Source organism: Pipistrellus hanaki (genome assembly GCF_964339955.1).
Source record: "Pipistrellus hanaki genome assembly, chromosome: 2".
NCBI classification, from domain to species: domain Eukaryota; kingdom Metazoa; phylum Chordata; class Mammalia; order Chiroptera; family Vespertilionidae; genus Pipistrellus; species Pipistrellus hanaki.
Window position 1 is genome coordinate 53,252,846 of NC_140504.1, and position 22,133 is coordinate 53,274,978.

General features: G+C 39.4%; 1 protein-coding gene and 1 long non-coding RNA gene across 2 annotated transcripts in view; one reads left to right on the forward strand and one right to left on the reverse strand.

The window, feature by feature from the left end:
• The window catches only part of LOC311616425, a 104,479-nt gene that overhangs the window by 14,891 nt on the left and 67,455 nt on the right, over positions 1-22,133 (forward strand). The window lies entirely within an intron of this gene.
• Positions 1-22,133, reverse strand: part of LOC311616307 (protein mono-ADP-ribosyltransferase PARP14-like) — an 85,542-nt gene that overhangs the window by 11,344 nt on the left and 52,065 nt on the right. Inside the window, exons 10-13 of the mRNA XM_084871498.1 lie at positions 21,581-21,730; positions 21,183-21,245; positions 20,690-20,857; positions 11,252-11,455 (exon numbers count right to left, since the gene is read on the reverse strand). Of these exons, the coding sequence (XP_084727624.1) occupies positions 11,252-11,455; positions 20,690-20,857; positions 21,183-21,245; positions 21,581-21,730 (585 nt within the window). The remainder of the gene's footprint in view (positions 1-11,251; positions 11,456-20,689; positions 20,858-21,182; positions 21,246-21,580; positions 21,731-22,133) is intronic.

The window sequence follows — 22,133 nt, forward strand, 5'->3', positions numbered from 1 at the left end:
CAGAAGTGTAACTACTGGGTAATGTGTTAGTTATCTTTTTTATTTTTTTAGGAACCTCCTCCTATTTCCCATAGTGGCTGTACCAGCTTACATTCCCAGTGCACAAGGATTCTCTTTCTCCACACTTGTTTCAACACTTAGGTTTTTCTTTTCCATAATAGCATTTTCTCATGTGTGAGGTGATATCTCATTATAATTTTCATTTGCCTTTCCCTGATGATTGTGATGCTAAGCACCTTTTCATGTACCTATTGGCCATGTCTATATCTTTGGAAAAAAAATATGTGTATTCATATCCTCTGTGCATTTTATAATTGGGTTGTTTGGGATTTTTTCTATTGAGTTGTAGGAGCTCTTTATATATTTTTTTATATTAACCCCTAATCAGGTATATGACTTGCAAATATTTTCGCCCATTCTGTAGAAAAATATTGATGGTTTTATTTACTCTACAGAAGCTTTTTTGTTTGATATATTCCCACTTGTTTATTTTTGCTTTTGGTGTGTGTGTTTTTGGTGTCAAATCCAAAAAATCATTGTCAAGACTGATGTCATGAAGCTTACCCCTTACGTTTTCTTTTATTTAAAAAAATATATATTTTATTGATATTTTAGAGAGAGAGAGATAGAGAGTTAGAAACATCAATGAGAGAGAATCATCGATCAGCTCTGTCTCTTGCACACCCCTACTGGAGATATGCCCGCAACCAAAGTACATGCTCTTAAACGGAATTGAACCTGAGACATTTAAAAATATATTTTATTGATTTTGTACAGAGAGGAAGGGAGAGAGATACAGAGTTAGAAACATCGATGAGAGAGAATCATCGATCAGCTGCCTCTTGCACACTCCCTACTGGGCAACCAAGGTACATGCCCTTGACCAGAATTGAACCTGGGACCCTTCAATCCCCAAGCCTACGCTCTATCCATTGAGCCAAACAGGTTTTAGCTTATGTTTCCTTTTAGATGTTTTATGGTTTTAGGTCCTACATTCAAGTCTTTAATCTATTTTGAGTGAATTTTTGTGTGTGGTGTAAGATAGTGGCCAGTTTCATCCTTTTGCATGGCTGTTCAGTTTTCCCAACACCACTCATTTTAGCATTAGAGGCCTGGAGCATGAATTCATGCATAGGTAGGGTCCTTTGGCCTGGCCAGCCATCAGGGCCGATAAGGGCCTTCTCACCCAGTCCCAATCAGGGCCAATTGGGGCTGGCTCCCATTGGGGGATGCTAGTGGGAGGCAGGGACCACGGGAGGTTGGCCTTGGGAAAGCACTGACCACCAGGGTGTATAGCTCCTGTGTTGAGCATCTGCCCCTGGTGGTCAGTGCATGTCATAGCAACTGGTCGACCAGTTATTCAGTGGACCAGTCATAATGGTCACTTTGACTTTTATTTATATAGATATCTGCTACTGACTTAGGTGCCCAACACTATTTATTAAAGAAATTACCCTTTCCCCATTGTATATTCTTGGCTCCTTTGTTATCAATTAATTGACCATATATGCATGGGTTTATTTCTGTGCTCTCTATTCTCTTCCATTGATCTATGTGTCTGTTTTTATGCCAATACCCAATAACCCTACTGTTTTTTGTTGGTTTTTTTTTTTTTTTTTTTTTTTTTTTTTTGATTGAACAGTCCAGTTTTTATTCCGTTGAAGAACAATCTAACCCGCCTTCTGCTTTCTAGAAGAAGGGGAGGGCGGGGCTTTTGATTTTTTTTCAAGGAGACAATCCGACGGTTGCCATAGAAACACGCTGAGGAAAACTGGCTTCTTGAGGAGACACGCGCCGCAGCGGGAGAAATGTGAGGTCTGCTGATTGGCGGAAGCGCGCCTTGTAGTGTGGCACATGTGCAGTAGAGCTGTACCCTACTGTTTTGATTACTATAGCTCTATAATATTCTTTCAAATCAGGAATCATGATGCCTCTATCTCTTTTATTCTTTCTCAAAATTGCTTTTGCTATTTGGGGTCTTTTGTGGTTCCATACAAACTTTACAACTGTTTGTTGTTTTTCTGAGAAAATTCCATTGGAATTTTAATAGGGATTGCACTGAATCTGTAGATTGCTTTAGGAAGTATGGATAGTTTAACAATATTAATTCTTACAATACATGAGCACATAATATCTTTGCATTTATTTGTCATCTTCAATTTCTTTCATCAGTGTCATATCAGTTTTGCCTTCTTGGTTAAATCTATTCTTAGATATTTTATTCTTTTTGCTGCAATTGCAAATGGGATTGTTTTCTTAATATTTCTTTCTGATAGTTCATTAGAGATTAGCTGAGGCAAGGTGTACCAAAAAAGACAAATACCATAAGATTTCACTTACAGCCCTCTCCGGTTTGGTTCAATGTATGAAGTGTCAGCCTGCAGACCTGAGGGTCCCGGGTAGATTTCAGTCAAGGACACCTGCTCAGGTTGTGGGCTTGATCCCCAGGAGGGGTGTGCAAGAGGCAAGCAATCCATGATTCCCTCTCATCATAAATGTTTCTTTCTCTCTCTCTCTCTTTCCCTTCCTCTTTGAAATCAATAAAAATATATTTTTAAAAAATCTCACTTACATGTGGAAGCTAAAAAAACAACTACTCACAGACATAGAAAGAGATATCAGATTTGTGGTTACCAGAGGTGGATTGGGGGAAGGGGAAATTTAAATAAGAGGTCAAATGTACAAACTTCCAGTTACAAGATAAATAGTTACCAAGGATATAATGTACAGCATGATGACTATAGTTAACAAACCTGTATAATGTACATGAAAGCTGTCAATTCTAAGAGTTAATTCTCATCACAAGGAAAAAAAAATCTTGCTTTCTCATTTTAAGAGATGTATGAAATGATGGATACTAACTAAACATATTGCAGTAACATATATAAAGAAAACCCATTATATATGCAGTACATCTTAACCTGTGACATATATCAATTATACCTCAATAAAACCAGGAAAAGCTAATAAACTACCACAAAAAATAATGTAGAATTTTAGCTATTTCTCATGTGACCTCAATATTAGAAACAAGAATTTCATAAAAATCAACAACTCACATTCAATTTTAGACACCATAGACTGTGAGGGAGCCTGGGAGCCTTCTCTTTTTTTCATGTTGGCACAAAAAACATCCATTATTTGTGGTTGAAAGATAACAATTTTAACTTTTTTCAGAGACTGGACAAGTCCTTTCTGGATAAAGTCTTCCATGGCATCCATTATGGCTTCAGCAACCTTATCTGGGACTTGTTGAGCACGTCCTGGAAAGACAAATAAAAATGACTAGAACAATAAGGATCCAGTTGGAAAGGACTGAGGAATAAATTAGGGGTTCTAATTCTCAAGAGAATGTATCAGACACACCCCACATTTTTCATCTCCATGGACTTCTCTAACAACCATCAGCAAACACTTTTGAAGCCCAAATGCAGTGGAGAGTTCTTGTTCCAGTATGTCAAGAAGTCAACAGCCCAACAATGAAAAAAGAAATCCAACTTTTGATATCTAATGTTCATATCTGCTCTAGTTAGTGGATTCCAGCTCATTACGTTTCTGTGTTACAAAGCACAGTTCATCTTTTTTGGCTCACTAGTGTTCTCAAAATATCCAGAGTGAAAGCTACTAATACATATTGAACTATCATGCTCTTTAAACACAACGACTTTTTTTTCTTTATCATCACTTGACTTTACACATATGTCCTTTTTCTTTGGGGACTTGATTTATGCTAAGATAATTTTGTGAGACACCCAGAGCTCTAAGCTATTTGTTATCATCTATATGTTTTTGAATGCAAGTTATCCTTAAACCTCCAGGAAGTCTTTCTTCCCACACTTGGTGAGATTTTAGCTGAATAGTAGGATTCAAGGTTGCCACCTGAGTGGTCCTCTCTTAATTAAGCATGTTTTTGTTTGTTTTTTTGTTTGTTTGTTTTGTTTTTCCCCCAGTCTACTCCCTTGGTAAGATCATGGGAAGTTCCTTGAAAATTCTCCTGAAAAACCATGGAAGCACTCCCACACGAACAGCAGCTATCACAGTGGGTGGGGGAAGGGCAGGTAACAATGTAAAAGTCTCCTGACAAACCTGCTGTGATAGAATAAGGCCCACTAGGTTTATCCCCATTGATGGGGCCCACCATTATGGCAGAAATAACATAGACTAAGCTCTGTGGACAATTGTGAGAATGAAACCCCACATAAAACTACCCAAGTAGGTTTGTTCAGGTGTTTTGTTTTATTTTGAATTAGATGAGCAGGGAAAGAGGGAAATTCTCCTTTGCAAAGCTTTGGTTATCTCATTATATTGGAAATAATTTAAATAGGAGTGTTTAGATACAGTCACTCACTTTCAACAAATATTTAATGTGTCCCACCAAAAGCTAGATGCTCATCTAGGCACTTAGGACACATGTCATATAATATGTAAAGATGAATGATGTTCAATAGGTGAAGTATGGACAACTGAGGGAAAGCCTACAACTGTGTAATAGGGGTGTGAGATGTGCAATCTCACCTGGTGTGTTCATGAAAATAAATCTATTTTTGAGAAAAATAAGTCTGCAAGTCCTACCATCCCAGTGGGGTGTGGAGGGGCAGTGGTATAGGAGGCACTGGGGCAGAGATCCCAGGCCTAGAAAGGAGGCTATAACAAATGGTTAAGCAAAGACAAGAATTGAAGAAAAAGAGGTCAGAGCAAGGAGATATTTAGGAAATAAAGTTAGGAAGACCTAGGGACTAAATGCCTGTATACATGACCATTTGTTCAAGTATACATGTACCTTCTTTTGCCACCCACACACCTTCATGTCTATATCATGGGCGCACAGTACTGCAGTTGTTTGTTTACATGTCTGTCTCACAGTGAGCTAGGTGCTTCTTGTGGACTGGATACTTTTCTTGGGCATCTTTATTTCTTTTCTTTTTTTTATTAATATATTTTATTGATTTTTTACAGAGAGGAAGGGAGAGAGATGCAGAGCTTGAAATGTCGATGAGAGATAAACATCAACCAGCTGCCTCTTGCACACCCCCTACCTGAGATGTGCCTGCAACCAATGTACATGCCCTTGACTGGAATCGACCCAGAACCTTTCAGTCCACTGACCGACACTCTACCACTGAGCCAAACCGGTTTTGGCATCTTGGGCATCTTTCTATCCTCCAGGCCTCAGCATGGTGCCTTGGCACATGGCATTCACTCAGAAAACATTTAACCAAACTAATTAATAAACTAACAAGCGTGGGAGTGATAAAGAGGGTAGAGTCAAGGATTCTAGATAGAAAGTGAAGTAGTCAGTGATATAACAGGAAGGGAAGGTTTTAGGGGAGAAGGCAGTGAATTGGGTTTGGAGTTTTCATTGAACTTGAGGTGCTTGCAGGAATCACTGACCAGCCATTCTCAATCATTAATGGGTTCCACAAGACTTAACCGGTGGTAGGTAGATAGATAGATAGATACATAGATAGATAATAAATAACATGTTGGCTGATGTGCTAGGGTTGGATGACACTACAGGGGAATGTAAACATATATAGGCAATAGATTATACTTTTATAAATAGTAAGGTAGTAAAGTAGACATAGCATTCCATTTGGAAAATTTAAGAGGAATTACACAAATGAAAATGTGGGACATGGGATTAGAAGAAGGTCCAGAAAGTGACAAGGATGAGTGAATTTACTGAAGCTAAACTTTCATTGGAGGGCCTACCAGGCCAGTGCAGATATTCAAACTTAGATTCCTGTGCAATGGAATGATCAATCCAGTGCTGAGTGGTCTCTCTCTGGAACCGGTCAGCTCCATTCCACTTCAAGCCAGAGGAGAGCAAGCAAAAATTCATAATCACTGCATAGAACTCAATGAATACTGGTGGAATTCAGATTCATGGGAAAAATAGCTCAAAAAGCATAACCTTGGTAATGATAAACCCGAAGCCTATCTTTGTATATGGAGAATCACTCACTCAATCATTATATAGTCAGAAGAAAACAGGAAACTTGAAAGAGGCAAGGAAGCTGAGAAGAGAAAGGTGGTGAGTTGAGTGTCTGACCCATTAGAACCTACTGGGTTAAGGTGATTGAAAGCTTTCTGAGCAGAGATGCCCTAAGGCCAACCTGCACAGTCAATGCTCAAGAGGTGAGAGTTGTGGCTTGGCAATGCTCACCTGGGACTCAGTTACAGGGAGGTGGAAGTCCATGCACTGAAGGTCTCTATGGAGAGGGGATGGAGGGGAAGGTTAAGTACTAAATAATGGGGGATATACAGGAGATGGAAAAGAGAGAAAGGAACAGGTGCAAAGAGAAAGAGGGATGGCCGTTCTTTGTGTTTGCTCCTTTCCCTTCCCCTCTCTTCCCCTCCTGATTAGAGAGCAGATGTCTTGCTCATTGCCTCAGTGACTGCCTTGGGATGAGGAAGCTGCCCTTCCTCAGACTCAGCATCAACTACATTCAGGTGAGCAGGAAACCAGAGGGAAAAGGGACACCTAAGAATTTAGCCTTGAGAGGCTACCAACCTGTCCCAATGGCTGGGAGACAAATGGTGGAGTAATTCCGTTTTTCACACTCTTGCAAAACACAGGTAACTGATCACTTGACATTAGCTCCACCAACGACATGAATAATATTCTTGCACTTCAGTGCTCCACCATCAGTAATTATATAACCATTGTTGTGCTGTTGAGCTAAGAACACAAAACAAAAAGATGCAAAATCAGATGCTGAACTTACTCTCTGATTGTTTACAAAGCAAAATGTCTGCTTTGGCAAGTAAAGCATTTTGCACGAATAAGAGACTCCTGGAATGCTACCTCTGATGATTTTTCTTGCTTACCTTCTCTTTTTAGCCATGATCTCACTTGTCACTCCTCTTCATTTCTAATTCTCTATGAGTGGAATTCTTCAGTAAAATGTATGATTTTAAGATTAATATGTTGTCTCCCTCTCCACACCTCCCACATTCAGCCTTCCACTTATACTTTAGGACCGAAAAACAGCATAGTGCCTTACCTAGGCGAGAGCATTCAATTTCCACATTTTGTCCAGCCTTTTCCAAAATTGCTTTCGAGACCCCTACATAAGAACATCAACATATTGACAAACATGAGCAAAAAATCAATACAATACACTGGGATCAGAATGATTGCCTCATTATCTAAATGCTTTCCCCATCATTAAAGGATTCTTAGAACCTGGGCATTTCTGATCACAAAGAGAAAAATTCATGAAATAACTGTTACCAATTATAAGAAACCATATCAAAATAAGTTTAAACTTATTAATCCATACTATTAAGCCAAAGTTGTAGAAACCAGTTTGGCTATAGCAGCTGTAGAATGGTTTGTTTATTGAAACCCTCCTCATGGGATTGACGGTGACCATTATTGTAGCAAAAATCCTATAAGTACCTGCTTTGTGATCAAATGTCTTTGTTGTTGAATTTACAATCACGTCTGCCTCTTCTTCAGCAATATTTCCAGAGGCCACCTGGAAGGTGATGGGGCCAATTTTCATTTCTTGCACTCCTGAAGCAGGGCTGGTAACGGTCCCATACAAACCTTGAAAGAAATTTAAAAAATGGAGTTAATAATCAAGTTAACAATAGCAAGAATGACTTAAATCTCATGCTCCTCACATGTGTCTCTCCCATACTTCTCTCTCTCTCCATCCCAAGCCCTGTATTTCTGACCTTTAACATGGTTCTCACCCTTAGCCCCAAGGATGGTCTGTTTCTGAAAAAGTATTATAAAACACAGAGCTCTGGTGTACTGATTCGTGCACATTGAAAGGAAATTAATTAGAAGGTGGCTGGGGAGGACAAGACTGGGCGAGATGGGCTGGACATACCCTGGAGCTAACCTCCCCAGGTTCCTCCCATGCTGGCTCCACTTGGGGCAGCACTGTGACTTGAAGGACATCTGGAGAGTAAGCTGGGTCCCTTACTTCAATAGGTGGGGTCCCTCAGCCTGGCCTGTGGGGATTGGGCCAAAACCAGCTCTCCCATATCCCCCAAGGGGTCCCAGATTGTGAGAGGGCGGTTCTCCGGTGACACACCCCGAAATCAGGCTCCCTTGTTTCTGGTTCTGGGGTGAGTCACCTCAGAACCACCACTGCCAAAGTCAACACAGCTCGGCAGTTCCTACATTGAGAGCCTGCCCCCTGATGGTCATTGCACATCATAGCTACTGCTCAGATGGTCAGACAGTCAGATAGTCACTTAGCCTTTTATAGAGAAAACATACCAAATGTGGGTTTCTGGTGCTGGCCAAGGTCAAGTCAAATCACGAGAGCCTATCTCTCCAACTGATTACAGTTAAAACAAACACAGTATCTACTGACTGAGGACTGTGAAGTAAGCAACAGCAGGCAGACTGGGGAGGGGAGTCAAAACCTGAGGAGGCAACCTGAAAGAGGGGTGTTTTGAAATTTTCCTCTTTTCTCTCCCAGCTTTGGAACTGCACAAGGAACACAGGTAGCAAAAAGCTCAGAGGACCCCTGCATGGGGCCAGAGGATTGAGAATAGGGGGACCTGTGAGCTGATGTATATGGCAGGGATCTTCCTTATTTTCCATATTTCTTTCTTTAAATCCAGCCCTACCCACAAGGTGACCCCAGTTGCAGAACTCCATAGTGGCACCACAGGGAGTTAAGGCTCTTAGAGATGTTCTGTATTTCTGTCCAGAACATGCAGGGAAAAGGGTCCTTGTGGTCTGAAAAGTGTACATGGCTGGGTGTGGGAAATTCTTATTATTTATATCTCTCTCTCTTCTGTCTCTTCACTTTGCCAAAGGACAACCCTGATCACACAAACTTATGTGGCAACAGAACAGGCAACTTAAACACCAAGAGAACACTGTCTCTCTGGGGAGAGGCCTTGAAAATGGGCTCCTGCAAGGCAAGGGTGTCTTTTCTATAACAGTATTTTCACATGTGTGAGGTGATATCTCATTATTGTTTTCATTTGCCTTTCCCTGATCATTAGTGATGCTAAGCCCCTTTTATGTACCTATTGGCCATTTCTACATCTTCTTTGGAAAAAATATGTCTATCATATCCTCTGTGCATTTTAAAATTGGATTGTTTGGGGTGTTTTCTATCAAGTTATAGGAGTTCAATTTATATTAACCCCTAATCAGGTATATGACTTGCAAATATTTTCTCCTATTCAGTATAAAAATATTGATGGTTTTCTTTGCTCTACAGAAGGTGTTTTGTTTGATATGTTCTCACTTGTGAAGATTTATGTTAAGAAGCTTACCCCTTAAGTTTTCTTTTAGGTGTTTTATGGTTTTAGTTCTTACATTCAAGTCTTTAATCTATTTTGAGTGAATTTTTGTGTGTGGTATAAGATAGTGGGCCAGTTTCATCCTTTTGCATGGCTGTTCAGTTTTCCCAAGACCATTCATTTTAGCACTAGAGGCCTGGTGCATGAATTCATGCACAGGTCGGTCCCTTGGCCTGGCCAGCCATCAGGGCTGATCAGAGCCTTCTCACCCATTCCCAACCGGGGCCAAATGGGACCTACTCCCATGGGGGAGGCCTGCAGGAGGCATGGACCATGGGAGGTTGGCCTTGGGAAAGCATTGACCACCAAGAGGCAGCTCCTGTGTTGAGCGTCTGCCCCTGGTGGTCAGTGCTCATCATAGCAACTGCTTGACCAGTCATTTAGTGGAGCAGTCATAATGGTCACTTAGACTTTTATTTATATAGATATGTGCTGCTGAAGTAGGTGCCCAACACTATTTATTAAAAAGACTACCTTTTCCCCATTGTATATTCTTGGCTCCTTTGTTATCAATTAATTGACCATATATGCATGGGTTTCTTTGATCTATATGTCTATTTTTATACCAATAACCTACTGTTTTGATTACTGTAGCTCTATAATATACTTTCAAATCAGGATTCATGATGTCTGTATCTCTTTTATTCTTTCTCAAAATTGCTTTTGCTATTTGGGGTCTTTGTGGTTTCATACAAATTTTACAATTGTTTGTTGTATTTCTGAGAAAATTTCATTGTAATTTTGATAGGGATTGCACTGAATGCTTAGATTGCTTTAGGAAGTATCAATAGTTTAACAATATTAATTCTTACACACATAAGCACATAATATCTTTGCATTTATTTTGTCTTCTTCAATTTCTTTTATCAGTGTCTTATCAGTTTTACCTTATTGGTTAAATTTATTTCTAGATATTTTATTCTTTTTTTGCAATTCTAAATGGGATTGCTTTCTTAATTTTTCTTTCTTATACTTTATTAAAGATTAGCGAATGCAAGGTGAACAGAAAAAGACAAATACCATAAGATTTCACTCACAAACTTAGCCGGTTTGGCTCAGTGAATAGACCCAAGGGTCCTAGGTAGATTCCAATCAAGGGCACATGCCCAGGATGTGGGTTCAATCCCCAGTAGGGGGCGTGTAGGAGGCAGCCGATCCATGATTCTCTCTCATCATGGAAGTTTCACTCTCTCTCTTCCTCTCCCTTCCTATTTGAAAACAATAAAAATATATTTCTTAAAAATCTTACTTATAGCCGAAACCATTTTGGTTGAGAAGATAGAGCATTGGCCTGTGGACTGAAAGGTCCCAGGTTCTATTCAGGTCAAGTGCATGTACCTTGGTTGCGGGCACATCCCCAGTAGGGGGTGTGCAGGAGGTGGCTGGTCGATGATTCTCTCTCATCAATGTTTCTAACTCTCTATCCCTCTCTCTTCCTCTCTCTAAAAAAATCAATTAAATCTATTTTTAAAAAGATCACTATATATCAAAGCTAAAACAACAACAACAGCAACAACTCATAGAAAGAGATATCAGATTTGTGGTTACTAGAGGTGCATTGGGAGAAGGGAAACTAAAAAAAGAGGTCAAATGTACAAACTTCCAGTTAGAAGATAAATAGTTACCAACAACATAATAATGTACAGGGTGATGACTACAGTTAACATACCTGTATAATGTACATGAAAGCTGTTAATTCTAAGAATTCTCATCACAAGGGAAAAAAATCATTTTACTTTCTCATTTTAAGAGATGTATGAGATGATGGATACTAACTAAACATATTGCAGGAACATATTTAAAGTCAAAACATTATGCAGTATACCTTAACCTGTTATGTATATCAATTATACCTCAATAAAACCAGGAAAAGCTAATAAACTACCACAAAAAATAATGTAGAATTTTAGCTATTTCTCATGTGATCTCCATATTAGCAACATGCATTTCATAAAAATCAACAACTCACATGCAATTTTGGACATTATAGACTGTGAGGGAGCCTGGGAGCCTTCTCTTTTTTTCATGTTGGCACAAAAAACATCCATTATTTGAGGCTGAAAGACAACAACTTTAACTTTTTTCACAGATCGGACAAGTCCTTTCTGGAAAAAGTCTTCAATGGCATCCATTATGGCTTCAGCAACCTTATCTGGGACTTGTTGAGCACGTCCTGGAAAGACAAATAAAAATGACTAGAACAATAAGGATCCAGTTGAAAAGGACTGAGGAATAAATTAGTGATTCTAATTCTCAGAGAATGAATCTCTATGGACTTCTCTAACAACTATCAGCAAACACTTTTGTAGCCTTAGATGCAGTGGAGAGTTCTTGTTCCAGGATGTCAAGAAGCCAACAGCCCAACAATAAAAAGAGGAAATCCAACTTTTGATGTCAGATGTTCATATCTGCTCTATTTAGAGGATTCCAGCTAATTTTTTCCCTCTGTGTTACAATGCACACTTCATCTTTCTTGGCTCACTAGTTCTCAAAATATCCAAAGTAAATGATAATAATACATATTGAAATAGCAAGCAGCCCGCACTGTGGCAGAGACCTCTCCCGGAGCTATGGACTCAGAGGGAAAACTATGCCATCCTACAAAGAAAAGAGGATCTTATCTGAGGCCTGAAAAACCCACAACAGAGGAGACCACAGAACAGCTGTAATGCCCCAATGGGCTCAAACACGTGGATTTAAGGGAGTTCTTCAATCACCCACAGAAAGAAGAAAGAGAACTACATAACCAGATATCCTGAAAAGAGAGACCATGGGTAGACAAAGCAATAGCCAGCACATGAAAGAAAAACAGGCAGCACCAGAAAAGGAAGTAAACGAGTTAGAGGCAACCAACCTACCAGAGCAAGAATTCAGTGTAATGATCATAGGATGGCTTAAAAGAATGAAAGAGAAATTTGTCAATATGAGTAAGAACCAAGAGGAAATGAAGAAGAATCAAGTGGAAATAAAGAAGAACAAAGAGGAAATGAAGAAGAAGCAGAAAGAAATGAAAAATGACGTCGCTACTATGAAGAACTCAATAGAAAGCACCAAGAGTAGACTAGAAGCAGAAGACCACATCAGTGAGGTAGAAGACAAGATGGGAAAAAATACCCAATTAGAGCAGCTTCTAGAAGAAAAAAAATAATTAAAAAGCAGGAGGAGAGTCCATGGGAGCTTTGGGACAATACAAAACAAAACAATATTAGCATAATAGGGGTTCCAGAAGGAAAGGAAACTGAGGAAGACATGGAAAATGTATTTCAAGAAATAATGATAGAAAACTTTCCTGAGATAGAGAAGAAAAACCCACACAAATCCAAGATGCTCGCAAAGTCCCAAGCAAAATGAATCCCAAAAGACCGACGCCAAGGCACATTATATTTAAACTGGCAAACACCAACAACAAAGTAAGAATCTTAAAAGCAGCCAGAAAGAGAGAAAATTACATATAAAGGAACCCCCATGAGACTAGCAACTGATTTCTCAACAGAAACTCATCAGGTCAGAAGGGAATGGAATGAAATATACAAAGTCATGCAAAGGAAGGGTCTGCATCCAAGAATACTGTTCCCAGCAAGGCTATCAATCAAAATTGAAGGTGAAATCAGGAGCTTCACAGACAAAAAAAGACTAAAGGAATTTATCTCCACCAAACAAGCAATGCAAGAAATGCTAAAGGGTCTACTGTAAAAATAAAGAAATAGGAAGCAAAGCAGGAACACAGGGATATTGAATAAAAATGGCATCAAATAAGTACCTATCAATAATAACTTTAAATGTAAATAGATAAAATTCTCCAATCAAAAGACATAGGGTAACAGATTGGATAAGAAAACAAGACCCATTTATCTGCTGTCTACAAGAAACCCATTTCAGAAAAAAAAGACTCACACAGACTGAGGGTGAAGGGATGGAAAAAGGTTTTCTAGACAAATGGAAAGGAAAAAAAAAAAAAGCTGGGGTAGCAATACTTATATCTGACAAATTAGATCATAAAGTGAAGGACATAACAAGAGATAATGAAGATCACTTCATAATACTAAAGGGAGCAATCCAACAAGAAGAAATGACCCTGGTAAACATATATGCACCCAATATAGGAGCACCCAAATACATTAAAAAAAATAGCTGGAGGACATTAAAGGAGAGATTAATAGCAATACAATCATACTAGGAGATTTTAATACCCCATTGTCACCTTTGGACAAATAAACTAAACAAAAAAATCAGCAAAGAAACATCAATCCTAAATGATGCACTAGACCAGCTGGAATTAATCGACATCTTCAGAACATTTCACCCCAAAGCCACAGAATATACATTCTTCTCAAGTGCACATGGGTCATTTTCAAAGATAGACCAAATGTTAGGACATAGGCAAAGTCTCTTCAAATTGAAGAAGACAGAAATCATATCAAGCATCTTCTCAGATCATAGTTGGAAATCAACCATAATAAAAATAATACAAAGAAATCAAACACATGGAGCTGAAACTGGTTTGGCTCAGTGGATAGAGCGTCGGTCTGGGGACTGAAAGGTCCCAGGTTCGAATCCGGTCACGGGCATGTACATTGGTTGCATCCCCAGTGGGAGGTGGGCAGGAGGCAGCTGGTTGATGATTATCTCTCATCAACCTTTCTAACTTTCTTTTTTTTTTTAATTTTTTTAAAAAATAATTTTTATTGATTTTTTACAGAGAGGAAAGGAGAGAGATAGAGAGCTAGAAATGTCGATGAGAGAGAGACATCGACCAGCTGCCTCCTGCACATCCCCTACTGGGGATGTGCTGGCAACCAACGTACATGCCCTTGACTGGAATCGAACCTGGGACCATTCAGTCCACAGACTGAGGCTCTGCCACTGAGCCAAACCTGTTTCGGCAACGTTTCTAACTTTCTATCCCTCTCCCTTCCTCTCTGTAAAAAATCAATAAAATATATTTAAAAAAAATCCCTTTGAAAAATGTTCTTTAAAAAAAAAGAAAGAAAGAAAGAAATCAAACACATGGAGACTAAATAGCATGCTATTGCACAAGGACTGGGTTGCCAAAGAAAGCAAGGAAGAAATTAAAAACATCACGGCAACAAATAACAATGAAAACACAACAATCCAAAATCTATGGGACACAGCAAAAGCAGTTGTGAGAGGGAAGTTCATATCTCTACAAGCCTTTTGCAAAAAAAAAAAAAAAAAAAAAGAGAGAGAGAGAGAGAGAGAGAGAGAGAAATGGTAACAAATTATCTAACTCATAACTCAAAGAGTTAGAAAAAGAGCAAAAATAAAAGCCTAGTCTAAGCAGAAGGAAGGAAATAACAAAAATCAGAGCGGAGATGAATGACATAGACACCAGAGAAACAATACATAAGATCAACAAAACCAAGAGCTGGTTCTTTGAAAGGATAAACAAGATTGATGAACCTCTAGCCAGGCTAACCAAGAAACAAAGAGAGAAGACTCAAACAAAATCAGAAATGAAAGGGGTGAAATAACAACAGACCCTGCCGAAATACAAAGGATTGTTACAAAATACTATGAACAACTCTATTCCAACAAACTGGACAACCTGGAGGAAATGGACATATTCCTAGAAAAATACAACCTTCCAAAACTCAATCAGGAAGAATCTAAAAATCTCAATAGGCCAGTAACTATGGAAGAAATTGAAGCAGTCATCCAAAAGCTTCTGGCAAACAAAAGCCCAGGGCCAGATGGCTTCACAGGAGTGTTTTACCAAACATTCAAGGAAGAACTAAAAGCTATCCTCCTCAGACTATTGCAAAATATTCAAGAGGAAGGAACACTTCCAAACTCCTTCTATGAAGCCAGCATCACCCTAATACCAAAACCAGATAAAGACAACACAATGAAAGAGAATTACAGGCTAATATCCCTCATGAACATAAATGCCAAAATCCTCAACAAAATTCTAGCAAATCAGCTCCAGCAGAGCATCACAAAGAGCATACACCAAAATCAAGTGGAATTTATTCCGGGAATGCAAGGATGATACAATATCTGCAAATCAATAAACGTGATACATCACATAAACAAATTGAGAGATAAAAATCATGTAGTCATATCAATTGATGCAGAAAAGGCTTTTGATAAAATCCAACACCCTTTCCTGATAAAAACTCTCAACAAGGTGGGAATAGAAGGATCATACCTCAACATAATAAAAGCTACATATCATAAACCCACAGCAAACATCTTACTCAAAAGCAAAAACTAAAACTATTCCTACTAAGAACAGGAACAAGGCAGGGATGCCCACTCTCACCACTCCTGTTTGACATAGTACTGGAAGTACTAGCCATTGCAATTAGACAAGAAGAAGAAATAAAAGGCATCCAAATTGGAAAAGAAGGAGTAGAGTTATCTTTATTGGCAGATGATATGATATTGTACATCAAAAACCCAAAAGACTCCATAAAAAAACTAATTGACTTAATAAATGAATTTGGCAATATAGCAGGATACAAAATGAACGCCAAGAAATCTATGGCATTTCTATACACCAACAGTGAACTTACAGAAACAGAGACTAAAAAAGCAATCCAATTTACCATCACACCAAAAAAATTAAGATACCTAGGAATAAACTTAACTTAGGAAGTAATGGACCTATATGCGGAAAACTACACGACACTGAAAAAAGAGATAGAGGAAGATGTAAAGAGATGGAAGAACATACCATGTTCATGGATTGGTAGAATCAATATCATAAAAATGGCCATACTTCCAAAAGCAATCTATAGGTTCAATGCAATCCCCATTAAAATACCAGTGGCATACTTCACAGACCTAGAAACAACTCTCCAAAAATTCATCTGGAACAAAAAAAGACCTTGAATAGCCACAGCAATCCTGAGAAAGAAGAATAAAGTAGGAGGGATATCAATACCAGATTTCAAGCTGTAATACAAAGCCACTGTTCTCAAAACAGCCTGGTATTGGCACAAGAACAGACATATAGATCAATGGAATAGAATAGAGAATCCTGATATCGACCCAAACCTCTATACTCAATTAATATTTGACAAAGTTGGTATGAACATACAATGGAGTCAAGACAGTCTCTTCAATAATGGTATTTTGAAAATTGGACAGACACTTGAAAAAAATGAAACTAGATCACCAACTTACACCATACACAAAAAACAAACTCAAAATGGATACAGGACTTAAACATAAGATGGGAAACCATAGAAATACTAGAGGCATCCACAGGTAGCAAAATCTCTGACATATGCCAAAAGAACTTCTTCACTGATACTGCCCCTAGAGCAATGGAAGCTAAAGAGAAAATAAACAAATGGGACTACATCAAAATAAAACCTTTTTTATAGCAAAAGAAACCATCAACAAAACAACAAGAAAGCCCACTGTATGGGAAAACATATTTGCAAATGTTATCACTGATAAAGGCTTAATCTCCAACATCTACAGACAGCTTATTCAACTAAATAAAAGGAAGATAAATGATTCAATTAAAAGATGGGAAATGGACCTAAATAAAATCTTTTCAAAAGAAGACAGAAGGAAGGCCAAGAGGCACAGGAAAACATGCTGAAAGTCACTAATTATCAGAGAGATGCAAATCAAAACAACAATGTGGTACCATCTCACACCTAACAGAATGGCCAACATCAACAAATCAACAAACGACAAGTGTTGGCGAGGTTGTGGAGAAAAAGGAACCCTCTTTCACTGCTGGTGGGAATGCAGACTGGTGCAACCACTATGGAGAACAGTATGGAGTTTCCTCAAAAAACTGAAAATGGAGCTCCCATTCTACTCAGTCATCCCACTCCTAGGAATATATCCTAAGAAACAAGAAACACCAATCAAAGAGGAAATATGCACCCCTATGTTCATAGCAGCCCAATTTACAATAGCTAGGATTTGGAAACAGCCTAGGTGCCTGAATCAGACAACCATGGTATATCTACAGAATGGAATATTATGCTGCCATAAAAAAGAAGGAATTCTCATCATTTGCAGCAACCTGGATGGAATTGGAGAACATCATGCTGAGTGAAATAAGCCAATCAATGAAAGAGAAACACCACATGACTTCACTCATTTATGGATAATAAAGAACATTATAAACTGATGAACAAAAAGATAGATACAGAGACAGTAAAACAACAAACAGTCTGTCAAATTACAGCAGGGAGAATAGGGAGATAAGGGGGAGATAAGAGATCAACCAAAGGACTTGAATTCATGCATATAACCAAAAGCAATGGTCCAAAAACTGGGGGGGGGGGGGGGGCAGGGGGGGGGGAGGCGGAGGCCAATGTAAAGATATGTACACATATAATACCTTAATAAAAAAAGAAAATAAATAAATACGTATTGAAATATCATGCTCTTTAAAGACAACAGCAAATTTATTTTATTTTATTATTTTTTTGCTTCCTCATTACTTGACTTTACACACGTGTCCTTTTTCTTTGGAGACTTGATTTATGATAAGATAATTTTGTAAGACACCTAGAGCTTTAAGCTATTTGCTATCATCTATACTTTTTTACATGAAAGTTATCCTTAAACCTCCAGGAAGTCTTTCTTCCCACACTTGGTGAGATTTTAGCTGACCAGCAGGATTCAAGGTTGCCACCTGAATGGGTTGTCTCCTAATTCAGCATGCTCCATTCCTTTTTTCCCCCTCCAGCTTACTGCCTTGGTAAGATCATGGGAAGTTCCCTGAAAATTCTCATAAAAAAACTAAGAAGCAGTCCCACATGAACAGCAGCTATCACAGTGGGTGGGGGAAGGGCGGGTAACAATGTAAAAGTCCCCTGACAAACCTGCTGTGATAGAATAAGGCCCACTAACTAGGTTTATCCTCATTGATTGGGCCCACCATTATGGCAGAAATAAGATAGACTTGGCTCTGTGGACAAGTGTTGGAATGGAGACAAACCCCACATAAACCTAACCAAGAAGATTTGTTCAGGTTTTTTGTTTTTGTTTTGAATTAGATGAGCAAGGAAAGAGGAAAATTCTCCTTTGCAAAGCTATGGTTATCTCATGGTAGTTAGGAGAATTTAAATAGGAGTGTTTAGATACCAGTCACTCACTTTCAACAAATGTTTAATGTGTCGCATCAAAAGCTAGAAGCTCATCTAGACACTTAGGACACATGTCATATAATATGTAAAGACGAATGGTGTTCAATAGGTGAAGTATGGACAACTGAGGGAAATCCTACAACTGTGTAATAGGGGTGTGAGATGTGCAATCTCACCTGGTGTGTTCAGGGAAATAAATCTGTTTTTGAGAAAAATAAGTCTGCAAGGCCTACCATGCCAGTAGGGGGGAAAAGGAAGGGGTGATAGGAGGCACTGGGGCAGAGAGCTCAGGTCTAGAAAGGAGGCTATAACAAAAGGTTAGGCAAAGACAAGACTTGAAGAAAAAGGGGTCAGAGCAAGAAGATATTCAGGAAATAAAGTCAGGAAGACCTAAGGACCAAATGCTTGTATATCGCATGTTTTGTTCAAGTATACATGTATACATGTACCTTCTTTTGCCACCCACACACCTTCATGTGCACATCATGGGCACACAGTATTGTGGTTGTTTGTTTACATGTCTGTCTCACAGTGAACTAGGTGCTTCTTATGGACTGGATCTTTTTTGGGGGCATCTTTCTATCCTCCAGGCCTCAACATGGTGACTGGCAAATGGCAGTCACTCAGAAAACATTTAATCAAACTAATTAATAAACTAACAAGCATGGGAGTGATAAAAGAGGGTAGAGTCAAGGATTCTAGATAGAAAGTCTAGTAGTCAGTGATATAACAGAAAGGGAAGGTTTTGGGGGAGAAGACAGTGAACTGGGTTTGGAGTTTTCATTGAACTTGAGGTGCTTGCAGGAATCACTGACCACGCATTCTCTCCCTGAGGCCAGATATCTCTAGGTACTACTAGGTAGAGGGCTTCCTTTACAGCCAGAAGCTGTCTTAATCCTTCCCAGTCAAACGCAACTCTTAAACTATACTGAGGGACAAAGTGTCCCCATCCGTTTGTCTAGGAACCAGCTCAGGTGGTGACAGAGATGGGTAAAGAAGGTAAGCAAGGAGAACCTGCTAATGTGCAGTTACTTGTGCAGAACAGCAATGCCATCAGGTCATCTGTTCCATAGAAGTAACAAAAGGTTTGCAGTAACTCAGAAATACTCAAACAGGCATACATATGTATACAAAACTAAACCAACCCCAGTTCCTTGTTTCTTTTTTGATTCTACTTAAGTGCTCCCTTGGGCAGGTCTATGCTAACCCTGGGCGGCCTGAGCTTTTGGCCCAAATAAAGTTATGATACAAACATAAGACTAAAGCAAAGAGGAAAAAGCAAAGGGAGACAAAGACTAGACAATCATTAATGGGTGTCTACAAGACATGACAGATGACAGAGAGATAGGCAGGTAGGTAGGTAGATAGATAGATAGATAGATAGATAGATAGATAGATAGATAGATAGATAGATAGATAGACAGATGATAGATTACATGTTGGCTGATGTGAAAGTGACAAGGATGGGTAAGTTTATTGAGGCTAAACTTTTGGAGGGCCTACCAGGCCAGTACAGACATTCGAACTTAGATTCCTGTGCAATGGAATGATCAGTCCAGTACCGAGTGGTCCCTCCAGTACCGAATGGTCAGCTCCATTCCACTTCAAGCCAGAGGAAATTTGCCTCTGCTGACCAGCTCTCTTAAGGGAGATCAAACAACGATTCCTATTGAATGCATACTAATAGAACACAGATTCCTGGGAAAAGAGCTCAAAAAGCATAACCTTAGTAATGATAAACCCAAAGCCTATCTTTGTAGATGGAGAATCCATCACTCAATAATCATATAGTCAGAGGAAAACAGGAAACTTGAAAGAGGCAAGGAGGCTGAGAAGAGAAAGGTGGTGAGTTGAGTGTCTGACCCATTGAACCCACTGGGTTAAGGTGATTGAAAGCTTTCTGAGCAGAGATGCCCTAAGGCCAACCTGCACAGCCACTGCTCAAGAGCTGAGAGCAGAGGCTTGGCAATGCTCACCTGGGACTCAGTTACAGGGAGGTGGAAGTCCATGCACCAAAGTTCTCCTTGGAGAGGGGATGGAGGGGAAGGTTAAGTACTAAATAATGGGGGATATACAGGAGATGGAAAAGAGAGAAAGGAACAGGTGCAAAGAGAAAGAGGGATGGCCGTTCTTTGTGTTTGCTCCTTTCCCTTCCCCTCTCTTCCCCTCCTGATTAGAGAGCAGATGTCTTGCTCATTGCCTCAGTGACTGCCTTGGGATGAGGAAGCTGCCCTTCCTCAGACTCAGCATCAACTACATTCAGGTGAGCAGGAAACCAGAGGGAAAAGGGACACCTAAGAATTTAGCCTTGAGAGGCTACCAACCTGTCCCAATGGCTGGGAGACAAATGGTGGAGTAATTCCGTTTTTCACACTCTTGCAAAACACAGGTAACTGATCGCTTGACATTAGCTCCACCAACGACATGAATAATATTCTTGCACTTCAGTGCTCCACCATCAGTAATTATATAACCATTGTTGTGCTGTTGAGCTAAGAACACAAAACAAAAAGATGCAAAATCAGATGCTGAACTTACTCTCTGATTGTTTACAAAGCAAAATGTCTGCTTTGGCAAGTAAAGCATTTTGCACGAATAAGAGACTCCTGGAATGCTACCTCTGATGATTTTTCTTGCTTACCTTCTCTTTTTAGCCATGATCTCACTTGTCACTCCTCTTCATTTCTAATTCTCTATGAGTGGAATTCTTCAGTAAAATGTATGACTTTAAGATTAATATGTTGTCTCCCTCTCCACACCTCCCACATTCAGCCTTCCACTTATACTTTAGGACCGAAAAACAGCATAGTGCCTTACCTAGGCGAGAGCATTCAATTTCCACATTTTGTCCAGCCTTTTCCAAAATTGCTTTCGAGACACCTACATGAGGACATCAACATATTTGCAAACATGAGTAATATATTAGTACAACACACTTGGATCAGAATGATTGCCTCATAATCTAAATGCTTTCCCCATCATTAAAGGATTCTTAGAACCTGGGCATTTCTGATCACAAAGAGAAAAATTCATGAAATAACTGTTACCAATTATAAGAAACCATATCAAAATAAGTTTAAACTTATTAATCCATACTATTAAGCCAAAGTTGTAGAAACCAGTTTGGCTATAGCAGCTGTAGAGTGGTTTGTTTATTGAAACCCTCCTCATGGGATTGACGGTGACCATTATTGTAGCAAAAATCCTACAAGTACCTGCTTTGTGATCAAATGTCTTTGTTGTTGAATTTACAATCACGTCTGCCTCTTCTTCAGCAATATCTCCAGTGGCCACCTGGAAGGTGATGGGGCCAATTTTCATTTCTTGCACTCCTGAAGCAGGGCTGGTAACGGTCCCATACAAACCTTGAAAGAAAAAAAAATGGAGTTAATAATCAAGTTAACAATAGCAAGAATGACTTAAGTCTCATGCTCTTCACATGTGTCTCTCCCATACTTCTCTCCCTCTTCATCCCAAGCCCTGTATCTCTGGCCTTTAGGTTCTCACACTTAGCCCAAAGGAGAGTCTGTTTCTGAAAAAGTATTATAAAACACCAGAGCCCTGCTGCACAGATTTGTGCACATAGAAAGGAAATTAATTAGAAGGTGGCGGGGGGTACGGGGGGAGGGGATGGATTTAGAGCCACCTCCCCAGGTCCCTCCCAGGCCGGCTGCACCTGAGGCAGCACTGTGACTTGAAGGGCTTCTGTAGAGTGAGTGGGGTCCCTTGTGTAGGTGGGTCCCTCAGCCTGGCCACATCCCCCAATGT